This window comes from Lates calcarifer, linkage group LG9 (assembly GCF_001640805.2).
Source record: "Lates calcarifer isolate ASB-BC8 linkage group LG9, TLL_Latcal_v3, whole genome shotgun sequence".
NCBI lineage: Eukaryota > Metazoa > Chordata > Actinopteri > Centropomidae > Lates > Lates calcarifer.
The window spans coordinates 12,345,308-12,368,916 of NC_066841.1; the positions used below are offsets into that span (position 1 = coordinate 12,345,308).

The window sequence follows — 23,609 nt, forward strand, 5'->3', positions numbered from 1 at the left end:
CAGACAGTTTGTTAAATGGTCCTGGTATCCCCATACTTAAACTCCCTCTGAGTTTGAACGTGAACATCTTATAGTGGACCTATTCTGACATCTAGTGGTGCCTCTCTATACTTACTAGCTTGTGTTAAACAACTGAAACATTTTCTCAACATCTGGATGTTTTCAAATGCAGTTGTAGCTTATGGGCAGTACTTCAGGTTCTCTCTGTGTGACTAATTGTAAAATGGTCTGTTTACTAGCTCACTCAACTTAACAGATCTTATGTTTGATTCTTTGCAGGATATATTCAATGATGAAATATGTCTTCCTGCTAAAAATGACTACTGTCGGCTTTCAGGATTTAAGTGACAGGATATTTAATTAGAATGAAACAAATTATAGTAGAATATAGTAGATAGTATCAAGTACAATATAGTAGACAGTAGAACTAGGCTATTTAGAGTGGGTACTCTATATGCAAATAAAAAAAAATTCTTGACACTTTCACTGCGGCCCTGTGTGAATGAATGTTGGGAATAAAAAAAAGTTAAAAAAGTTAATTTGATCTCACTATTATCTGCTGACGTTATAAGCAAAACATCAGTAAAATGAACTGCATCAGGACCACAGATGTATCATCAGTACGCTGGCGTGCCCGTGCCCGCGCACAAGCCCACACAGCAGCCAATCAAAACAACCGTCAGGCTCGGAGCCGTGCGTATTGCGTAACACCCCGGCGGCGCGTACGTGACGTCGTCAACACTGCAGTCTCTCACTAGCAGCTGCAGTAGCAGAAACACAGCACGCCCATCAAAACCTCTGTACTTCCAAGCAGCTAACTTTGAAGAAAAAGGTAATGTTTGAAAGCAGAAATGTCAAAAGAGAGTTGAGCTGCATATCTTATGCTTGAAGGCACGTTTATCAAAACCAGCCCTGTCATGTTGTTGAATAACATTGTCGCGTTGTGTCTAAGGACAGCGTTGACGTTTAATGTCTTGTAGAGAGGCCTCAGGTTTACTTGTTTAAAACTGGAGAATTATCAATGCAATGCGTTTTAAGTGTGGACAGGAAGGTCATCCTATTTTTAAGCTACATGAGAACATGATTGTGGCAAATACGATATAGCCTAGTTAGCTTGCCCATGACATTAGCATTGCGTTGAACGACCGTATATATGCTAGCCCAGTGACACTGTAAATAACAACAACTCCTCAATTAGCCTTTTCATCATTGCTTGTTATGGGAGCTTATATTCTTTGCTAGCGAGAGGATGTAGTCAGATATAACTAATGTTAGCGCTGCTCAGGGAATAACATACTCGTTAAATTGCTATCGTCCCTGCATGGCATCCCACTTGTTAACTAGTTTCAGGAAAGGGCTATCTTCCAGTACTACTTATAGCTTTGCCTAGCAATAATGCAAACTAGCCAGCTAACGTTAGATTTGAGACAGTGGCAGTGTTGAAGACCATATCTCTCTTATCATCAGTCACACTGAGTGCACTACATGAACATCAGACTTCCTTTGGTAATTTAAATATCCATTTTCTATTGCTATTAAATACTACTGTATTTAATAATTAAATACAACACACAACTGTGAGTTATAACAAAGTATACATGATATTATAATATTGTTAGTAATATTGCTAAATATAATCTGATTGTTGTCTTTTCTCTCTCAAGGGAAGAACCATAATGGCGTTGGCATCTTCCCCACTGGACCCAGATCTCATGAGGGAGGTTCTTGAATGCCCTATCTGCCTTGAGACCTACAACCAGGACCAAATGAGACCTAAACTCCTGCAGTGTGGTCATACAGTCTGCCGGCAGTGTCTAGAGAAGCTGTTGGCTAATACCATCAATGGTGTCCGCTGCCCCTTCTGTAGCAAGGTCTCCCGTATGAGCAGTATCTCCCAGCTGGCTGATAATCTCACTGTGCTTAAGATCCTAGATTGTACTATGTCCTGCAGTGCTGCTGCTGCTGCCCTCATGTGCAAGTCCTGCTGCAACCGTCTACCACGACAGTACTGCCATGACTGTGCCATAGTCCTCTGTGAGCTCTGTAAAGGGGAGGGCCACCTGCATCAAGGCCATACAGTCCAGCCGATAAGGGTGGCTGCTGAACAGCGTCGTAAAGAACTGGGTGGCAAGCTAGCTGCTCTGCGTGATGTTATGGGTGAAATTCAGAAGAAAAAGACAGCTATTGAAAATATTTCCAAGTCTTTGAGACTAAAGTACCGAGCAGTGCATCAGGACTATACTACAGCTGAGCTACGTCTGCAAGAGGAACTCAGCAAGTCTCGAAGGACATTCACAGCTTCCATGGCAGAAGTGGAAAAGCTCAATGGGCAGGTCCTGGAGGACCAGACATATCTCCTTAACATTGCTGAGGTAAAAGTGGTGTCACGCTGTGATTATCTGACAATGCGGGTGAGGCAGAGTGATATTGCCTTGCTAAAGGATGATGGTGGAGGCAGTGATGATGAGGAGCTGGATCTGAGAAGCAGCTTGCCTACAACGTTTCAGCTTCAAGCTCCTGAGTTAGTCCGAACAGAGCATTCTAAGCCTTTGGAAGTGGGCCAATTGACCACAAACACTTACACTGTCAATACAGATGAGGAGGAGAGTGGGTTGGATGTTGCACTTGAAGGTGATTTAGAGGGTGTAGCTGGGGCAGCAGGGGCTACCAGTGGTGCAATGGGTGCTTCAGTGGATCTTTACAGAGATATTGACATGGTAGCAGCTGTAGAGGAGGCAGTATGTGGTTCACCAAGCAGCTTTAAGTCAAAGTCCATGGATGCAGGTGGAGGATCACCTGGAGGAGCTGGGGCAAGTGCAGGGCCCCCTGTCTGTCAGTTTGTGAAGAAGATGGGCTGTAAGGGAACTCTACCTGGTATGTTCAATTTACCCGTCAGCATCTGCGTAACACCACAAGGAGAAGTGCTGGTGGCCGACCGTGGCAACTACCGTGTCCAGATATTTAATCGCAAAGGTTTCCAGCGTGAAATCCGCCGCAACGCCAGTAGCATAGACAACTTTGTCCTGAGCTTCCTTGGGGCTGACTTGCCTAACCTCATCCCCTTATCTATTGCTGTCACTCCTCAAGGCCTGATTGGAATCACTGACAACTACGATAACTCAGTTAAAGTGTACACTATGGATGGACACTGCGTGGCTTGCCACAAGAACCAGCTGATTAAACCCTGGGGTATCACTGCCATGCCATCAGGCCAGTTCGTGGTGTCAGATGTGGAAGGTGGGAAGCTGTGGTGTCTGGCAGTGGACCGCAACGTGGGTGTGGTCAGCTACAACCGACTGTGCTCTGCTGTGCGGCCAAAGTTTGTGACATGCGATGCAGCCGGAACAGTGTATTTCACCCAGGGCCTGGCCCTGAACTTTGAGAAACGCCACAACGAGCCCCACCTGGAGGGTGGCTTCTCCATTGGTTCAGTGGGTACTGATGGCCAGCTGGGCAAACAGCTCAGCCATTTCTTCTCAGAGACAGAGGACTTCCGCTGTATCACTGGCATGTGTGTGGATGCCAATGGGGATTTACTGGTAACAGACAGTGGCAGGAGAGAAATCCTCCAGTTTCCCAAAGAGGGTGGATTCAAAATTCTCATTCAGGAAGGACTTACCTGTCCTGTGGGAGTGGCCACCACCCAAAAAGGACAGCTGCTAGTTCTGGATTGTTGGGACCACTGTGTCAAAGTCTACTCATACATTCAGAGGAGGCACTCCTCCACTTCTTAGAGGAACAATCCAGTCTATCTGCACATAAGCACGAGAGGTTTAATAGGTACGTGTCGGTAGGTGTGTAGGGAAGTTTGGAAAAGGTAGAAAACAGACTATTATCTGTCACTTTAGTTTGGCTTCAATCCAAACAATTCTCACTCCAGCTTTCACTGGGTTATTAAATTCTAGTCAGTTTGGTTCAGTTTAAAACTTACTGGATTTAAATTTAATAGCTCAAATTGAAATCAGCTACTTAAGCTGCCTCTTACCTGGTTATTTTAATGGATCACAACACTAAAGCAAACCTTACAATATTTTTACTGGCACAAGTTGTCACATTAAAATAAGAGAAGCCATTGATGTCAAAGCCAATGCAGACACAAAGTACAGATGATTTTCCCTCTTCTATTACTGGCTGCTTTATCCACCATTCAGCCTGACTCTGAGTGATGCATGGCTTTCACTGATTTGGCTCAGCTTTGCAAAAGAAAACGGGAGGAAGAAGAGCTGAAAATGTATTTACATATGAAATAAAGCATACCAAGGCTTTTGGCCTGTGAAGCACTTTATTATCGACACGTCACTGTTTCCTCGTTTTAGGTTTTAGTAGCACAGACTAACATTGATGTTGCTGAATGCAGCTGGCAGCTTTAAAAGTTTACTGTGCAGTTAGCTAATGGCAAAGCAGTAACCAAGTATCAGCACTCATTGAATTGCATTCAGTAACATTCAGGGAACATTAAGTGTAGAATATTAAATTACCTGCAGGAAAGAGGGTTGACCTATAAAATCGCAACAAATCCTGTGGAGGAAACCTGGGTAATATTGGGCAATGGTAATATATCATTAACTGGGATCCTGGGGATTACATAACATTTTTTGCTGAGGTTGTCAGCCCATTATAGGAAAAAAGAAGACCCCATTATCTGGTAAATTAGTCTGTTTATTTTTGTTATAGATTCTTTGAGGATTGAGTTAGTGGAATCAGAATTGGGGTTACTGATGTTTAATTTATAGACTGCATCCTATTACCATTTTCTTTCTGGTCCTTATTAATACTGTCAAGCTAGCCTGTGTACATCAGCCACAACTTGAGTAACCAGTTGAGAACAAAATGGAGCAGTATATCAGCTCCAATGACATTTTCAGAGCAGAGGTTACTGACATCTATTGTCTGATCTACAAAGCCAATTATTCAACCTTCTGCTAGTGACTTCCCAGCCACAGTCTCACTCACTAGGTCACTGAGAGACAAGTTGAAGTAATGTCTGCAAGATAAAATTCCTGTCAACGAAACATCTCACCCACCTTGATTTCAGACCTCTGAATCTCCTGCTTGCTTTTTGTTTAATCTGCGGCACTGAAGTTAGTGTTGAGCCGTTTTACACATGATTACAGATACTGTAGCCTCTCCTCCTGCTCTCCATCAACTCCTACTTGAATATATCCATGGCACCATTTAGGTCAGTGCCTAGAAGACTTGCTCAAACTGTCAGACAGAGCTATGTCCATTAATAAAAGAGCAGTGTCCAATAATAGTAGCAAAGTCCTATGGTCCCAGACGACCTTTGTAACTTGCAAGGCCCTAAATGCGTAAGACAGGGTCTCTTGGCTCTGTTTGTTTTTTCCTTATGGGCTTACTGTCAATTACATTACACAACTGCCTTCACATTACTACTGTTTCTATGCCAATACAACCAAATAACTAAATAACTTCAACACCCAGACCACATCAAGCATAAGGGTACAGCAGACATCTACAACTTTATAATGTTTAAAAACTTTATTCAAAGCTAATGTTTATTCAAGAGAGCCTGTTCCATGCCATTGTTTTCTCTGATGTGGACTGTGGTTACACTGGGCGTGCCCTAGCTAGAGTGTTCATAATAGCACTGCTAGGATAATGATGAGTGAAAACTCTGCATCAAAGGACAAACATGGCTTTGTTACACTGGGATGTTGGTTCCGTGTTGCTGTGTCTCTCTCAGGTCTCTATTCAACACTAGAAAACTGCGACCTGAGTTCTCAAGTGTTGGTAGATATGGTAAAGACAACAGCCATATACAGTGTTTTTCTAGTTAGTGCTAGTGTTAGCTAAAACTGCTCTGTCATAGGCATGCATTTTATGTATTATTTTACCATGTAAATTAATTGAATTTTTAAGTCCATAAGCATGAGAAAGATGATGCTTCCAGGTAAAATACAATAAATGACACCTTTAATTAAATTTTTTGTGGCCTAAATATGGGGAATCAAGTTAATCATTGAAACCTGTCTAATGATATTCTATGTCCATAAATCCATAATTCCATAAATCGTAAATATGCCTGCTCTGAGGCAATAAGTATCTTCCAGTCCAGTTTTGCTCACGTGAGCAGAACTACTGACTCAGTCTCAGCCTTAAAAATAAATAATTTCACAAAGCTGACCTTAACTGCACCTGGAGCCCTATTAAATAGCAACATATGAATATATGTATCTAAGAATCAAACTGTATCATAAAAACACATTGTGTTTTTAATATTTCCACATCAACAAAAAGATTAGGAGAAAATAATAGAACTGAATTTAAGTATCAGGTGAAGTCTGTCACTGTCATTTCCTTGTGCTTTTGTTTTACATGATGTATTTGTTTTATTGATAAGTCATGTTATATCTCAACACTAAATAGACTATGATTCAAGATAGACTCAGCTGCATGACAACCTCAACATATCTATTTTTTTTCCAGTACTCACACTTTAATAATGTGCTCAATAGAAGTAGTCATTACTAGAAAATATTCCGACTTACAATGACAGAAAAATGCATAAAATCCTAGAAAAATCAAGTGTCCTTGTGTCAGTGTGCTCAACATCGGAGTGTCTCACCTCATCTGAATATGTTTTATTATATGTCATTGAAGAGAAGTTATTTCCTTGCATACTTCCTCAGAATTTATTAATTTATACTATTGTTCACAAACCAAACTCCCAAGTCCTTCAGGTGTTATGTCCTTTGGAGGCTGTGAATTTTAACTGTGTGTTGAACACATTACAGACATCTCTGTGTAGTCAAATTCATGTTTGTATTGTTGAATATCTGAGTGCAATAAACATTTATGAAACAACTAAAATATCAGTACCAAATTTTCTTCATACCATTGAAACATTTGTGTTCACTTAATAAATTCTGCATGTAGCTTTTTGTGTGACTCTTACTTATAGTAAAAACAAACCTCAGGTGTTGCCATAATTGGCTGGCTGTAGAATTCCTTGTGAACATAAAAAGATCCTTCATTTAAAGTTTTACTGGAGATAAAGTATAGAAGTATTTTCACCAAAATGCACTAAAATGATCAAAAATAAAAGTACTTACGCATCAGGATGGGCATTGATATATATTACATTTCTGGATTAATATTGATACACTAACATTTAAGTATTGTAATGTAAGATGTAGTTGGTAAATATAGAGCTAATTTTAATTAATCTACTTTTAAGTAGTTTATAAGAACAAATTTTTTAAGTGGATCATATTGTGTATAAAATATAATCTTTAACGTAAGTAGCAACTACAGCTGTCAGATAAATGTGGAGGTAATGTAAAAAAAAAAAAAAATTACCTCTGAAATACAATGGAGTAGATGTTAAAAGTAGGAGGATATAAATGGAAATAATCAAGTACAAGTAGGTTGAAGTTATACTTTGGTACAGCACTCCTGTATATGTGCTCATTTACTCTTCAGCACTGCTTGAAGTCAGATTTTATATGCTTTATTTAGTAAAACTTCCCTTGCCAGCCCTGGGTCTTTCATGCCAGGATAGGCACAATGTGTCATGGATTGGTATTTAAACAGGTGATTTTAGTGATGCATGTCAATCTAAATGTATTCTCGTCATTAAAACCACCTAATTTAGTGTTTGGTTGAGTGAAATATTATTCCTCTGTGTCACATGGATCCTGTCTTTGCCATAAAGCATGCTGGCACTGAACACAGAATTTGTCATATCACCCCCTCTAAGGGGCTGTGGGTGTTCAATCCTGATCCTTTTTCCCCTACAAGGTGAACAAGTGTGTAATAGTATTTATTTTGAAACCCAGGTGCCAATCAAACCGCGCTGAATGGCTGGACTGAGAATCAGCATCTTTTGGGATCACGAATAAACAGGATTAAAAACACCATTTAAATGGGACAGTGCTGCAAGATGCGTTTAGGATGCTGTTAAGTCACACTGATGTTTAATTCAATTCATGCAGCTTATGCAGCCTTTTAACCAGAAGGCGAATTAGGGGAGGATGAAGTCTTTAAACATAACCCAGTTTAATTTGTATTCAGACAAAGTGCAACTCCCCTGTCCCTGTTAAATTATAGTAAATTTTGCTCTACTTTTGTTTGCTGTGCTTCTACAGTAGGTTGACTGTGCTGATTTAGAGAAGGTTCTGGTGTCCTGGTCACTCTTGATAGTAGTTCCCAATATTTTAACCTATAAAAACATGGGTCTCCTCTCCTGCATACACAGCTGTTAAAATTTTTAACTACACATTACAAAATCTCTCTACCTCTGACAGATCCCCTCACCAAAAATCAATATATTGAAGATGAGAATGGCATCTCGGTTCATGCCTTTCTTCCCGTCTGTCAGCATGCTCACCTTTCTGGTACTGCAGCCAGAGCTGCTGCTGGGCCTTCTTGCTGGGGAAGTAGATGCTGCAGCTGAGCTCAGAGCCGTACAGGGCCTCAGACACATAGTGACTGCCGTACTGCTGGAGAAAAGCCAGCAGCTCCTCACGCGTGCTGTCTGCTGACAGTGTCTTCAGCACTTTGGAAAAACCTGCCAGGTCAAGACAGAAGATTAGTGATTTTGTCCTCAGAGGGGTGGAAATAGTAGGTTGGATATCAAGGTCAGGGATATGGTGGGAATGTGCAGTTATATATGTACAAATAATGTCAAAATCAAGTTCTAACTAAGGCACATATAGATAAACAGACAGATAGGTAGATGATAGTTTTTTTAAATCAAATACTGTAATAATTGACAACAATATGCAGAATAAACATCAAAACTGCATAGGCTGAACAGTAAATGGAACACAACATTTCATGAATTTCCTATCCACGAGTCGTATCATTCAGGCACTGACCCGTAGATAAGGTAATGGAGCTGAGTTTGACTTTGTACAGATTGCTGCGTACTCTCCATTGTTGAACCATAGGGTAGCCCACTGCTTCACTAAATTGGGCATCTCCTACAAAAGATAGAGAAAAAGGGAACAAGGAGACAAATTAAGACAGCAGGAGAGATCAACATTATTTTAAATAAATTTAAAAAAACTCAGATTCATAAAGAGCAGCTGAGGTTAAAAATAAATGAATAGATAAATAAAATCCATCATTTCATTTGAACTACTTATTGCAGATCCATTGTTATCCATTATTGCTGTAACATCATTTGTTATCACAGCCCATATCCCAGCTGCTCCCGGATCAATGGCAGATATATAGTGCAGCTTGAACTCCAATTGGATTGCTGACATTAGAAGTGAGAGCAATCTTGCCTTTCTCTGCAATTCAATTACCAAACTTTCACATCAGTTAAGAACTAAAGCCAGAAAAGTGAAAAGCAAAGAAGAGGAGTGTGGGGTGGGGTGAAATGAACTGCTTACAGGAACCTTGATCCTGTGCCTCTAAAAGGCGTTTTACACCTGAGATGTTCATGCACAGTGAACAAGGGCAATATAGTCTCTATGCATGTGTGTGTGTGCAATTCTAGTGAAAGCAGAACTCCTGTTAAAAAAAAAAAATCCTCAGGGGTCAATGTGGACTGAATGCCAATTTAGCTAATGGAGGGATTAGGGAGCAGAGGTGGAGGTGCAGGTTTCAAGCCAAACATTTAAGTGACTTTGTTCCCCACAGGATGGGGTGGAACAGTCGAGAAAAGGATAAGAGGATGAAATAGAGGGTTAAGTGTTAGAGCTGACGATGTCCCACATGGACGTGTGTGGGCATGTACTGGATGTAGATAATATTTTGTGTATATGAAAACATTTTTTAGATGAGGTTTGGGGTTTGAATACTAAAAGAATACTAACAGATCAGCCTATATCTTTTTAAATGGCTTTCTCTCAGGTGTATATAGCAATGCTCATCTGGACAGATGATGAAATGGGCTTAGACTCTAGATCCTTGCAACCGAGACATTGCTGGAGCTTCTCACATACATAATTTGCTCAAGATGAACATGGAGGCTGTGTTTTCCTAATGGCTTTAGTCAGTTCAGAATTTATTAAGCCATAAACCATGACTGGATCCTAGAGAGATAATAGAGCTGCCTCTGAAAAATGCAATGAATCAAATGGGCTCTCAACAAAAGGGACCAGCCAGGAGAAAAAAAAAAGCACATATCCATAAACCTACCGTGCAGGCACTCACCTGTGAGGAGCTGCAGGTTGGGCAGGGGCTCTGACAAGACCCCTCGACACTGTTCCTCCACCGGTAAGGGGATGACCATGAGACCATCGGCCAGCTGGGGGAAGTCCTTAATGAAGTTGTTGTCCCTAAGAAAGAAAGGACAGTTGTGAAGTCTTTACAAGGTAGCTATTTGTAATAACAGGTAACAGTCCATAGTGACTAGGAAGTATCACACCTCTACTTTATCTTAAGTTTGTGTTTAACAGTCAGGGGTGCAGTTATACATTCTGAACTCAATGAAAACAGTCCAACAACAAATCAAAATAAGTATCTACAATCCCTGCATGTTCCAGTGTCCCATCCACCTCCTGAATCATTCAAAGACAGGGATTTGGAGGTTTCACTGTTTCTCTTGCAGGTTTTTCTATCACAGTGTTTTATGTGCTGATATTTTTCCAGTCTCCTCTGCTTCACAGAGGTCAGAATAAAGGGGCTCGGCTCATTGGTTGCCTATAATTATTGATAAAATATTTAACCTTTAAACACAACAAGGTGCACGTATTGTTTAATGCTTTGTCACCAGGGTAATTTGTTCCATCAGAATTAAAGAGTACTGGTTGTGTGAGCAACAATAACAGGTGTACTAGGCCAAAACATGTGTATGTACAGTATGTATGTGTGAGCCTGTGTGTGTGAATGTGTGATGCTTGGCTGCCCAATAAAGAAAACACTTGTGTCCCCCAGTTTAAGGGCAGAACAGAGAGCTGCGGGCAAAGATAAGAACAGACCCCATGGAATCTCTCTCTTTCGCTCTGCTGGAGACGATAAGTACATGAAAGAATGGTAATGAGATAGGAACTGTGAAATATGGGGAGGGAAGGGCAGAAGAAGAAGACCCACATACTGTACTATAGTGAGAGGCAACAAAGAACACCCATAAATTCACACAGCGCTGATATTTTGAATAGCATATTAGGTATAAGCATGTTCTCTGAATCTTTTTTCTATTTATTTGCGTCTCCATAATATATCCTTGAGGATAAATCACTTGCAAAATAAATAGCTGTGTTCCTATAAGTAGAGGGATAGTGTATGTCGAGCTCCATTTTTGTCTAGGAGATAGACTGTTCTGGTTGAACCAAAGCAGCTGTGGTTCATTTCCTGTCAAAAAGATGAGTTGTACTGCTGCATTCTGAGAGGATGTCAGGTGGCAGCAACCTATTTCCCATAATCCACTTTTATGGGACCAAGTTTCAGAGCACAGACCTTGTGCCATGCCATGGAGACTCGGGGGGGGGGGGCTTCACTCTTCTTGATATCAATTTTTCATCCCGTTCCTTCCTCTCTGTCTCTCCCATTGCTTCCTCTAACCACAAAGCCTGTTAGATGCAATCACAGCCTTAGTGTTACAATGGAGGGGTGGAAGGATTGACTCAAGGGCAGAGGATGAGAGAAGAGAGGGAGAGAAGAGGTGCTATAAAAAGATTACCGTGGCTTATGCTCACAGAAAACATATTGATTGCTAAATTAAATCAGCCAGCTTCACGCTGAGCCTCAGAGAGCCTTTGGAGGCGTGTGGACCAAGACAATATGTAGCTTTATGGATTTTCAAACCCAGATGTGGACCGTCCTTGACACTCTGCAAGAGTTCCTTTTTTTTGCAGTCACTCTGCTCACAACAACCATTCACATTCTGAAGTTGAAAAACATGGAGCATAAAAGTGTGATGTGCCCAATGATTCACTTCAGAGTGACACGAAAACAAAACAGAAAACACACTCAAATCAAAGGATTAAAAAAAGAGTGCCTCTGGTCTTTGCGGTGCCTGAACGCACATAAAATCGTTAAATCTCCTTAACCTTCTCCTACTTCTTCTACACTTGAGGGAAAACATCTCAGGCAAGTGTAGATTGTTGTCACTTCCGTCCTTTTTTGCAGAGGGTAATGGTGAGATAGAAAATTCTGAATTCAGAAAAGCGTGAGTCCTGAAGATTTCTGTTTAGCATGGTGAAAAGGCCAGTTCCTTTGTGCATATGTGTGTGTGTGCGTGTGTGTGACAGTGAGGGGGCTTGCAGCATCTATTTTGCTGACAGCTCATTAGAAGAGGAGACATTTATCTGTAACACTACAACCCAAACAAACCAAAGTGGTTAACAAGATGGGGTGGTTGCTTGTCTTTCAATAAAGATAATTTCTGTCCTATACACAGGGGGACAACATGGTTTAGCTGTTAGCTGGCCATGGCTAACTTATTTCACCTTAGAGCGACAAACTAACATTAATGACAGGACAGACTTGGCTTAACAAGTTTAAGCTTAAATATCAGCAGACCTGGCAATGGGTCTTTATCACAGCAGATACTTTGAACTGTTTAACGCAGGTGTAACTATTAACATTAACAATGACTGCATTCTGCTTAAGTGCTCCAGGACCATGTGGATATCTGTGATGGACTGGTGATCTGTCCAGGGTGCACCCTGCCTCTCGCCCAATAGGCTCCAGCCCCTCCTGCAGCCCTTAACGGATAAGCGGTATAGATAATGAACGGAGGACTGGGGATATGCTAATGTGTGTGCTGGCCCGCTTATAGTCCATTACTTTCTGAGACTTAAATGGACTAGAGCTATCATTATTTATCATTATTAGCTACATCTGTGCTTTTTCTGCTATGCTACATGCATGCAAAAGCACAGAGGTGCATACCCAGGATTTATACCAGATTTTCTGTACATTATATTAAACTAATTGTCTACATAACAAAACAAAATCACTGAACATGCTGGTTGCATTAGCCTGTAACCTAACCCATGTTACTTATAAGGACACTTGAACAGATGACACACAACCTTGTACATTTTGCAGATATATATGATTTCAGCATTTTCGTGTTCATGAACATTTCATTCTTCTGCTTTGGCCATTTTCTGTGATTTGACTCCTCCATTTCCACTTAACTATTTGTGATCATTTAAATCTCTTATAAGCAGCTCAGCCAGGGCTGTGTGTAGACACTGCCACTAATGAAGACTAATACAGGTGGCTGAAATTTATCTAAAGTAATTCAATTTACAACTCCACTCCGCAAATTTAAAATGTGGCTCTGAAAGCCACTTTTCAAACCAGATTTAGCAATTCTAGATGAAGACCCACTCCTGGTTCAATCTATAGCCTGTCCAGCTTTCCAACACATTATTTTACCAACCAGCTTACTTTATACTCACACACATACATCCACACAGCGTATGCAAGTCTGGACGTACCGGGGAAATACCAACAAACTTGTGTATTTACTCATGTTTCATTCAGTACCCGTGTGTGTTCATTAAGAGTGCTGGACACTGGGCTCCCTCCTGGCCAAACAGGCCTCCTATCCTACTTGAGTCTACAAGTGTGGCAAACTCTTCCCACCTGAATGAGAATCTCCAAAAACACAAGCTCCACTGGCCAGTGTATAATAAAATTACATCTGGTGGGATGAATACAAATATTCCAGACCATTTCATGCATATATATTAAAGTTCTCACTCTCAGTTCTCCTTTCCCTTTCTCTCAGTCTCCATGTCTCTTCCTGCCCTCTGTGCATATTATTTCAATTCAAACAAAGTAAAGATACATCTGATTATTAAAGCATACAGGAGCTCAGATCTCACATGCAAATTGTTTTTTTTTCTTTTCTTTTTTTCTTTTTGTATTTCACAGCCAGGCGTCAATGTCAGTATTTCTCCCTAGGTAGAGTGTAACAATTGTTCGCTGTTTGCTCAGCCTAGTCCCCAGCCTAGTCCCCAGCGGTAACCCTTTCAGGTTTGCTTTCTGCATCCCATATTCCTTCTGCCTCTTATTCACCCTCTCAGCTACACCTGCTCTCGCTTCCCGAATTACAGGCATTTTGTTGATAGGCACAGATGAGAGCTATCTACAAGTCAATTTAGAAAAATGTTTTTTGTGCTTCTCCATGTGTGTTTGAGTGCGCATCTGCCTATCTGATCCTATAATGGACAACAAGGCTATCTGCGAGCCACTTCATTTCAAATGCCTGTGTCTGTGTTTGTGCGTGTGTGGGAATAAGTGTGTTCACGCATATGTTCGAGCGTGTGTATTTATCTGAGTTTGTGACTGTGTAACTGATATTGAGTGGTACTTATCTAAACATTGTCTGAGGTAATTGGCTCTTGTGCTGTTTTAGAGGGAATGTCCGTGTGGAAACCCCACCCCACACAGCAGCACTGATCAGACACATTAGACCATAGTCACTACGTCTTAACTACACTGACATTCCACAGTATCTCAGTCCATTATCTACAACCTCAAGACTCATCCAGAAAACAATATAGGCTAATGGTGCTTTTCAATAGGGATTCTGCCATCCACCACTGGGCTCCTTCTTTTCTTTCTGTCAGATTATCCTTTACACTGTTTTCGCCTACTAGGAACCAAACGTGAGATTTTGCTAAAAATGTGAAAAATGAACAGCTAAAATCATAGTTACAGATGCAGTATATAGGGAACTTAAAGGGCACACTGTGTCAACTTCCAGAGACTCACATTTCCAGCCTACTCTGCAGGTGGGACAGCCGACTAGTTAGATCAAAAATAAATTACACATGCATCCAGAGTTCCAGAGTGACTGAACCTCCTGTCATTTGACAATTAGGAAACCTAATAGTTTCAGCAAACTGTAAGCCATGCAGGCGGCTCTTTTCCACTCATTTAGAGGCTGCCTTTGTGGACTGATGCAAGCACTAACAAAAAGTACTAAGTTCCCAGAGGAAATGAGTATTGAATATACACACAAATCCTTGATGCTAAGCTTACAAAGGCTATATTCTGATTATCACAGTCTCTGTTCTGGCTCAGCTGCTGACTGAGCACGTGCAAGAGCTGAACGAGGAAGCAGCTCCTAAAAAAGTAACAGACATTTACAGAAGGCAGTGTGGATGGTAATGTCACTGGTTGTGTTCTTTTTCACTTCAAAATAAACAGCTTAGATGACTTAGATGATTAAAGTGGATTTGTGTGCAGCCATGTTGAGATGAATCCCTATAACGGCATATCTCAGCAATTAACATAGTGAGTAAAATCCTTTGATAGCAATGATGGCCAAACCCCAGAGAATAAGACCAAAGAACAAAATTTAGCATCTGGAGCTCAGATTTTTCTGAGTTAGAATTATATAACATTATATAATGTCAAACAACTAACTTCAGTAGCAGTTTAGTTTGAATTAAGTTTAGGCAAGTGAACGACCTCAGTTAAGGGTAAGATTTAAGTAAGGCTTAGGGGCTAGAGCAGCCACAGCAGTGAGGTATTATCATTAAAACTTCATTTCAGTATATATAAGTTGGAAATTATGAACCAAGGTTGCTGGATTTGAAGGCAGAATATATTTCCCCATCCAAAAATGAATATCAGTCTATTACTTTTTCAACAGCCATGCTCCATTTACACAGTCCTGTCGAATAATTTGGCACTCACTTGCCTCCTGCTGCCACTGACAGAATAACATTGGACTGGAGAAGCTATGATACTATGTGGAATCAAAGTGCCTGCATTTTCTGTGATGAAAAATAAATAACTACCTGAATGGCAGGAAAAGGAGAAAAAGCACAAACATGATCTTCACCACTAGAGGCTGCTCTTTCTCTGTGCCAAAGGAAAGGTTAATGGTATCAGCATTAGTCCAGGAACACCAGTGTTTCTGTGTATTGGTGCTACTGCTCTATGTGTGGAATGCAGGGTTCTCTTGTTTTTTGCTTTGCACACTCATGGAAACAAGAATTGTGTGTGGGAACTAATGCATAAAAAAGATATAAAGCAAAGTCTGTGGAGTGCACATGAAAAATGTTAAATTATTAACTGCAGGAAGTGTCAATTATGTTAAGCCAATAAACAGGTATACGTATTTATTGAAATTACACCCTAACAACACCAAGAAAAATCGAGCTATTTTGTGTGAATGTATTTGTTTGGGTTAGACACAGAGCTGAAGTTCAGAGGTGAGCTGGAAGCAGTGGAGACTTTTCAGAATGTGTCAGATGGGAGGTGATTGAGGTTCTGACTGAGGTGAAAAGATTACCTCTCCGCTGGGATGCCAGAGGAGAGAAGAGTCTAATCTGAGGAGGGGTTGAGGAGTCAGTTCAGGGCAGAGCGATGGCCAGTTTACCACAGAGAAGGGAGGAACAGTGAATCAGAAGCTGAGTGTGAGACTGTAGGGTTGAATCATGATCCGGAGATGTGGGGATGTTGTGCCCTTGGTAGCTATGTGGGCTAACAACAGTATTTCAAACATATGTGAGCAGCCACTGGGTGCCAGTGCGGTGCAGATAGGAGGAGGGGATGTGTTGGAGAATTTATGGAAGCTGAGGACAAGCAGGGCTGCAGCTTTCTAAGTAAGCTGAGAAGGTGTCAGAACGGATGCAAGATGACCAGGAGGGAGGAAGAAAATGCTTTTACCTTGAAATACAGAAGAAAATGCCATTCTAGCTTGACAAAAGAAATACTTTTCCATGCGATGTCAATCTTTTGTGGTCAAAAACTTTTTACAGAAGCACTCTCAACTTCACCAGATCTTGTTTCTTACTTCTGACATATGACTGGGAGTAGAAGAAAGAAAATAGTGCATCAAGAGACTGTGAAATGGTGATGCCAAAGGCTGACTTCCTGAGTTGCCTGCAAATTGAAAATAAAATAAAAAATAATGAGAAAAACAATCTGCAATGCCACATCTCTACCCCACCCCCCACCCCCCAGCTGCAAGTGGATAATACTAGTTGTGCTCATGTGGTGTTCACTCATCAGTCGTCTCCTTCCGATCTTCTCCTTCCACATACACATGAGAGCCAGAAAACAACCAACAGAAAATTTGACATCCAGCATGACACAGCATGTTTGTAACTTCTATGGCTGCCATGCTGTTTGGATTCATCCCTAAATGGGATAATTACCCAGTGTTAGAAAGAGAAGCGTGCTACAAAAGGCAGCGCAGACAAAAGGAAGAGGGCTTTGTTCAAACTGTTATCTCTACCACAAAATGTACACAATATGCTAAAAAAAGGGCAACTGCATGGGAAACTGAAAACTGAGCTAAAATGTTCACTTATAAGGTCCCATATTGTAGAAGGTGATATTTCCATGTCTTTTTTGGTTATAAGGCAGGTCTACGTGCTTTGTAAATACTCTGAAAGTATCAAAATGCTCAGTCCACTGAGAAATGCACACAGCTTCTATTCAGAAACTCGGTATCTAAACAAGCTGTCAGGACTTCAATAACTTTGTGATATCACAACTATCCAGTCACCGCCCTCAACTATGCCCCCAGCAGGACCCACTCAGCCACACTGTCTGCCTTTTTTTGGTTGTTTTAACTTTATTAACAACACTGAGCGGTCATTCCATCAGATGTCAGGAAGCCATTATATCTTTGCACAGCCTTGCCAAGGATAAAAATATTAGTCCAGCGGCTATTTTTTTTTTTTCATTTCCTGAAGTACCAGAACATTTTAGTTTGGCTGTCAGTGTGGCTCATTTCAGCATTGGCTGCTTAACATTTTCCTCAGTGGGTGGCTCTCACCATTTGCATTTATTTGAGAGTTTTACCAAGGTACAGCAAGCTATAATCCATTACCTGTGGTTGACTTGGCCGTGCGTCATTCAGAAAACAGTCATCCAATCAGAACAGATGCTTATAGACTGACACAAAATGCCCTGTTCTGGCTGGAGCTCCAGAGAGAAGAGTGAGAAATGAGATGTAAAACTATATCAAGATGGTTTCTGGTACTTGAAACCACAAATATATCTGTGGTCTATCTATATCTATCTATAATGGATATCACAACTTCAAATAACACCCTGGAGAAGTGTAAAATTCTTAAAAATTCTTCTAAATTTGAATCCTGTTTAGTGTTATTCAGCATCGTGCAAAGTCCAACTGGCAATGTGGGATAAAGAGGCTGTGTAACAATGTCAAATTACTCCAAACACATTTAACTCCAACATAGTTGGTTGCTGTGGTACACATCAAATTATTCAATTATTTAAAGGGTTGGTTCACCCCCGAAAAGACAGATTTTCTTACTTACTGTACCTCTTGTGGTATCTACCTAAGCAAACAGCTTGTACTTTGATTGCCCAGCCCAAAATTCCTGCCCATACCACAACACAAGACAACAAAACTTGTGTGAATAAATTCTGATAACTTTACATACCATGATCCACAGAAGTTGCTATACAGAAAAAATAGTCATAGTACTGTAGTTTTTGTGTAATTTGGGTGCAATTTGGTTGGAACCACCCTTTAATAATAAAAGGAAGTGAAAGGAAAATTCAAATATAAGACATTTACCTTCCTTATTAAATAAATGTATCTGAATGACATTACCATGTCCTATAATTTCCGAATTTTCCTATCACATAATCAGTCAATCCAACTGGCTCTCTTCCTGTCGTTTCCCTACCATTGCTTTGAAAACGTTGCCACACTTGCCCTTGAGAGCCATCCACCAATTTGTTGGACTGCACAATCAAAGATTTATGAGGGCTGGGGTGGGAAGCCGATCCAATTGCATGTAATATGCTTAATAGCTGTAATATCTGTTATTTGAATAAACGCTTGGTGCGAGCAGGGCCTGTCAGATGAGTCATAACAAAGATAAAGCACCCAGTGTCACCTAGGACATAAGCCCCAGATGAAGAATTAAAGAGTTATTAAAGGATAGCATCCAAAAACAGGCTAATTCCTGGTGTAATAAAACAATCAGAGATGTTTACCTTGAGACTTGTGTTACAATCTCTTATTACAGCTGCAGCCACAGCTTGGTTGATAAATGATTCCACTGAGGGGAGGAGATCTGGTGACTTTTCATGGCCAGTATTGATTAGGCCTGGGTGGTGATGCTGTCAATGAAACAGCCTCTGATAGAGAGTACACTGTGGAGTTTGTGTATGTGGTTGACTGCGTGCTTGTACATTTGTGTTTGTATGTGAGCTTCAGTGTAGACAACTGACTAATTTATAAGCAGCAGGATGCTGCCCGGCCAATCAAACTCAGTGACTATTACTGTGGTGCCTGTCAGATACACACACACAGTGGCATGTTTCACCTAGAATCTAATTTAGGCAGAAACGTTTGAAAAATTAAAATAAATATTGGTACAAGGATGCAGAGACAAGCTGAGTGGGATGATCTGAAGAGTATTAAGCATGTTTCTTGTTGTATAATATGGCATTACTTACTGTTTTTGTCACTCACTCCAGTTCAGACACTCACACATAATACCACTCAACCTCACTTTTACTTCCCTGGGTCATGTGTACAATTGGGAGTACAACGTGAGTGTGCATAGACATTTTTTTTTTTTTTGTAACCTTGATATCTCTGTTGGCCTGCCTTAGGAAATTGTGGAAATGAACTCTGGTAGCCAGGAGCATTACCATAGAGATGAAGCTTGGTAATGCAGAGTGAGGGGGTCATGCAGGCAAGCTAGCCGTGGAAATGATTAGAGCCGTTGCTTTTCTACTTTTTATTATTCCACTTGCGCTCTTCCACTTTCTCTAAACCCTCCCAATTGTGTCTATCCATCCTGACAAACTTCTCTCTCTCTCCCTCTCGGTTTCCCTTTTCTCTAGTATTCACTCACTTGCGGACATAACAGTGTTTCGAGGAACCCTAACCAGCAGTTAAAAACTCTGTTCCCGACAGACTCTCATGTCAGTGCCCTGAAAGCGGAGCAGCACTTCAGAGAATTTGACAGAGGACAAAAGAATACAACAGGAGGCTCTCTCCTCCAATTTGGCACAATGATCAAGAGGCAGAGCAGTTTAACCATCTTCAGTTTTGCCAGAAAAAAGACAACTTAACAAGCAAAAGAGACAACAAATTATTTACTTTTGGTCTCTTTGTTCAGGACAATAGAATGAACTGCCTCTTTTCATGTCCAGAATGGTGATTGTTGACTATGAAGTTCACAACAGGGAGTCTTTGCACAATAGAACAAGTAGAAAGACTAAACCTAGCTCTGAGGCTCAGACAGAATACCTCGATACATGTGTATTTATCTGTATGGATTTACTTACGCAAGTGTGTGAGTCTGTATCTTTGTATAAAAGCAGTGTGCATCCACCACTACAGCCAACATCCCTCATCTGCCAAAAGAAGGTCGACTTATATGGTGGCCTGGTGTATTTTCTGCCATCCTGATACATAAAAGGACATTTAAGAGTCTCATCACAATTTTCCCTCAGTCCTATCATTTTGTATTTGATCTGCAGTAATGGGCCAAGACAGCGAGGCGGTCTTTGTATTCTTTTATTTTACAGTGTAATCACAGAGCGATATGACTGACATGAAGGCATGATTAAATGTTATTATGTTATCTAGTATTCTGTCTATCAACGTGATATGACTAACTGCAGCAGAGCTGTTTTTTGTAGCCCCATCTTGAAAGGCAGGAACCAGGAATTACATCACAGGAGCGGTAATTAACGGCTTTATAGTATGGCCTTGCAGAGGTGAGCGTGGGCGAATATTCCGCGCAGCAAACTTCATACAGTTGAATAAAACTGAGAAATGGCTTAGAACTGCCATCTATTTATGAATTGATATTGATGAATAATTTATGAATGGTAAATTTACAGCGCAAGGCAACAATCTTGGGAAAGCAGGGCAGGGTGATGGGGAGAAAAGGATGGAGAGGGGAAAGAGTGAGGACAGATAGTGGTCCAGAGGGGATACAAAATTACAAGTGCCGCCACCCTGCAGTTCACTGCTGCAGTAGTAGTTCATTAATCAATACTAAAAACATCTAGGCTCTAATTCAGTTTTTACCCCTGGTCCACAAATGACTACATGCAGGTTTTTCTTCAGTGAAAGTGGGAGGCAGCTGAGGCCATTTCAGAGGACTGGCGTGGTTAGCTACCCCCCTGTGAGGTGACTCCATCACAGTCCGAGGCTGAGGGTTTAATGCTTTGTGCCGCATATTCTCATTTTTCACCCTCCAGTCTAGTATTGATTCACCGGCTGCTCCACATGCAAGTGGTTTTATCAGTCTAGCACGACCGCACAACAGCATCACCGGCTAAAACTAATTAAATGCACAAAATCATTGTCTTTGCATCTGGTTGCTCCAAAAGCATAATTTATGTAAAATAGGAATTTATAACTTCATAAGGTAGAGGTTTTAGGGAGTAGCTTGGGATTGATTATATGGAAAAAAAACAAACATGCACATGAAATAGAGTATGAAAAAAATGGAGCCTATAATTGCAAAGTCTCTGGGTGGACAAATGAAGAGGCTGTCTGATCAATAGAGAATGAATGAATTAGTACTTTAGTTGAACTAGACTGTGTGAAACTACTTCTGCTGGACCACAGGTGGCAAACACTAAAAAATTAAACCTCTGAGTCATAAATTTCTGCCCCTACATGGTGCCGGACTCCTGCATCTTTCCTCCATCTATAAATGTTATTTATGTTATATTAAATGTTATATATGTATTTAATAGGCGAGAATCAACAACAATTTTGTGGACTGATTTAGATTATTTTTTTTAGCTATTTCCATAATTTACACTTGCCCTTGTTCTCTCTTCCTCCTCTCTGCCTGCCACAGTGTATTTTTTTTCTTTTCCAAACAGCTAAATTACTGTAAGTGACAATGACTGAAAACTGAGTCAACAACAGCAATCTCCAATATCTGTAATGTATCCTGGCATATATCCAACGGTCACCGCATGGTCACACTTTCCTGTCACAACAGTTTCAGATTCACACACACCTCCTTCCAGAGGCCTGGAAGACACTATAGAAAACACTGGGAAACACTACACTAAGGTTGTGTACACTTGCACTGTGTACACAACCCACTCCTGTAATTGCCTTTAAGAACTACATTTTGGACAAAGGGGTATTTATGGTTTTATCATCATTTACCTTACAACAGAGAAGTCTTTCTCAAGAAGTTTTGCTCAGAAGGGAGTAGAGATCTATTTTTTTTTTCAAGTTTTATTCTGCCTAAATGGGTCATCCAGTAGTTGTGTCTTCACAAAAACATGACACATCAAATAATCTATGAATCAGCCATATTGACTGATAGGCAAAGCTTTTTTCAAATGTATGTGCTTGGATGTCAACAGGGACATCTGTCAGTCTTGTACAAGCGTATCTTCTCTTGTCATCACAAAATGTATTTCTTTGGGAGCATAATACATAATAAATATAAAATTTAGGTTTATCTCTGTGCAGCCTCTCTAAATTACTGTTTGAGGTAAAAGCAAATACCAAAGGGTTTAGGAGTCACATGCGACTGTGAAGTTTTAATAGCTACTGGCATAGTAGCTGGCTGGTGATGTGTATTTATACTTTTATACATATTTTTAAGAGGAAACAACAGCAGGGAGCAGGTGATCCACATCAAATGAACCAGTATTTGCTGGGTGGGATCAGGGTGTTGACTGATTAAACGCAACAAATGAAACAATGATTTAATGTTGAATAAAGTGAAAGAAGTTCTGGTATGTAGACTCAACCTTCTTTTGAGCTGCACATGCCATGCAACATGACCTATGTGTATGCATTTACTCTTTTGTTTGTGACGTCTGACAACTGCCTCATGGTCCAGCAAGCCTCATATGCTGGACTAGTGCTATCTGTTTTCCTCTTTTGCATTTCACTCACAGTTACTCTTCCCTAGTGTCTCGCTCGAACTTTTGCTCAGCTTTGCTCTTTTGATTTAGCCTTTTCTCTTTCCATTTATTTTCCTATTCATTTTCCTTCTCTACCCTTATCACTGCCTCCACCAATCCACCCCTTCCCCTCTCTCTCCCTCTCTCTCCCCCTCTCTCTCTCCCAGTCTCTGTCCAGTCAAACAGCAGGTAGTCAGCTATAAGCCTCTCTGACATTAGCTGATATTAGGCTAAGGTCTATTAGGTTGAACAGAGAGCGACTGCCTCGGGAATGAGCACGCTCACGAATGCATGCGCACTGAGTCACACAAGCAAACGCGTACCCACACAAAGGTAAACACAAACCCACACAAATGTTTCAACACACACGCGCGCAAAGCCTCTGCAATCTCCCAAACGTGCTCACCTTATGTCTTCTAAGTCACAAAGATGGAGGAATCACTGAGGCTTTACGAGCCTTCTCTTACACATGCATCTTTCTTTGCTAAACTCCGTCTGCTAAGTCATCAATGTTTGAATAAGAGGCAAACTTTCTAGGAAGTCAGCTGCAGCAATGTGTGAAGGAGAGATGTGGTTTTGTTAAAGTTTTTTGTTAACATATGTGAAAATTAAGCCAACTGCCAAACTTTCCATTAGTAATCAAGACACACATTTTCTATCAAATTTAGCATCCGAGAAAATCAAGAATTTTGTCAACAACTGTTATGCGTATGCATATGTAAAGATACAAGACAAAGTCAAGATGTCCCCTTGGTGTAGGGGGGATACTTATTCAAAGCAGTTTTAGTATTGCACTTTAAGCTAGTGATAAAGTTGAAGACTAGCAC

At 40.7% G+C, this 23,609-nt stretch overlaps 2 protein-coding genes across 3 annotated transcripts in view; one reads left to right on the forward strand and one right to left on the reverse strand.

The window, feature by feature from the left end:
- Positions 1–23,609, reverse strand: part of LOC108874064 (astrotactin-2) — a 242,057-nt gene that overhangs the window by 52,296 nt on the left and 166,152 nt on the right. For both annotated transcript variants that reach the window (XM_051072918.1, XM_018662442.2), the window contains 3 exons: positions 10,129–10,253; positions 8,841–8,945; positions 8,351–8,530 (listed from right to left, as the gene is read on the reverse strand). In XM_051072918.1, coding sequence (XP_050928875.1) covers positions 8,351–8,530; positions 8,841–8,945; positions 10,129–10,253 — 410 coding nt within the window. The remainder of the gene's footprint in view (positions 1–8,350; positions 8,531–8,840; positions 8,946–10,128; positions 10,254–23,609) is intronic.
- trim32 (tripartite motif containing 32) lies at positions 707–6,685 on the forward strand. The gene is made up of 2 exons (XM_018662443.2): positions 707–832; positions 1,665–6,685. The coding sequence occupies exon 2, from the start codon at positions 1,677–1,679 to the stop codon at positions 3,732–3,734; it is 2,058 nt and encodes a 685-aa protein (XP_018517959.1). The 5' UTR covers positions 707–832; positions 1,665–1,676; the 3' UTR covers positions 3,735–6,685.

What these genes read in the sequence shown, in the direction of transcription:
- trim32 (XM_018662443.2), top strand. Translation starts at nt 1,677, where the DNA reads ATGGCGTTGGCATCTTCCCCACTGGACCCAGATCTCATGAGGGAGGTT.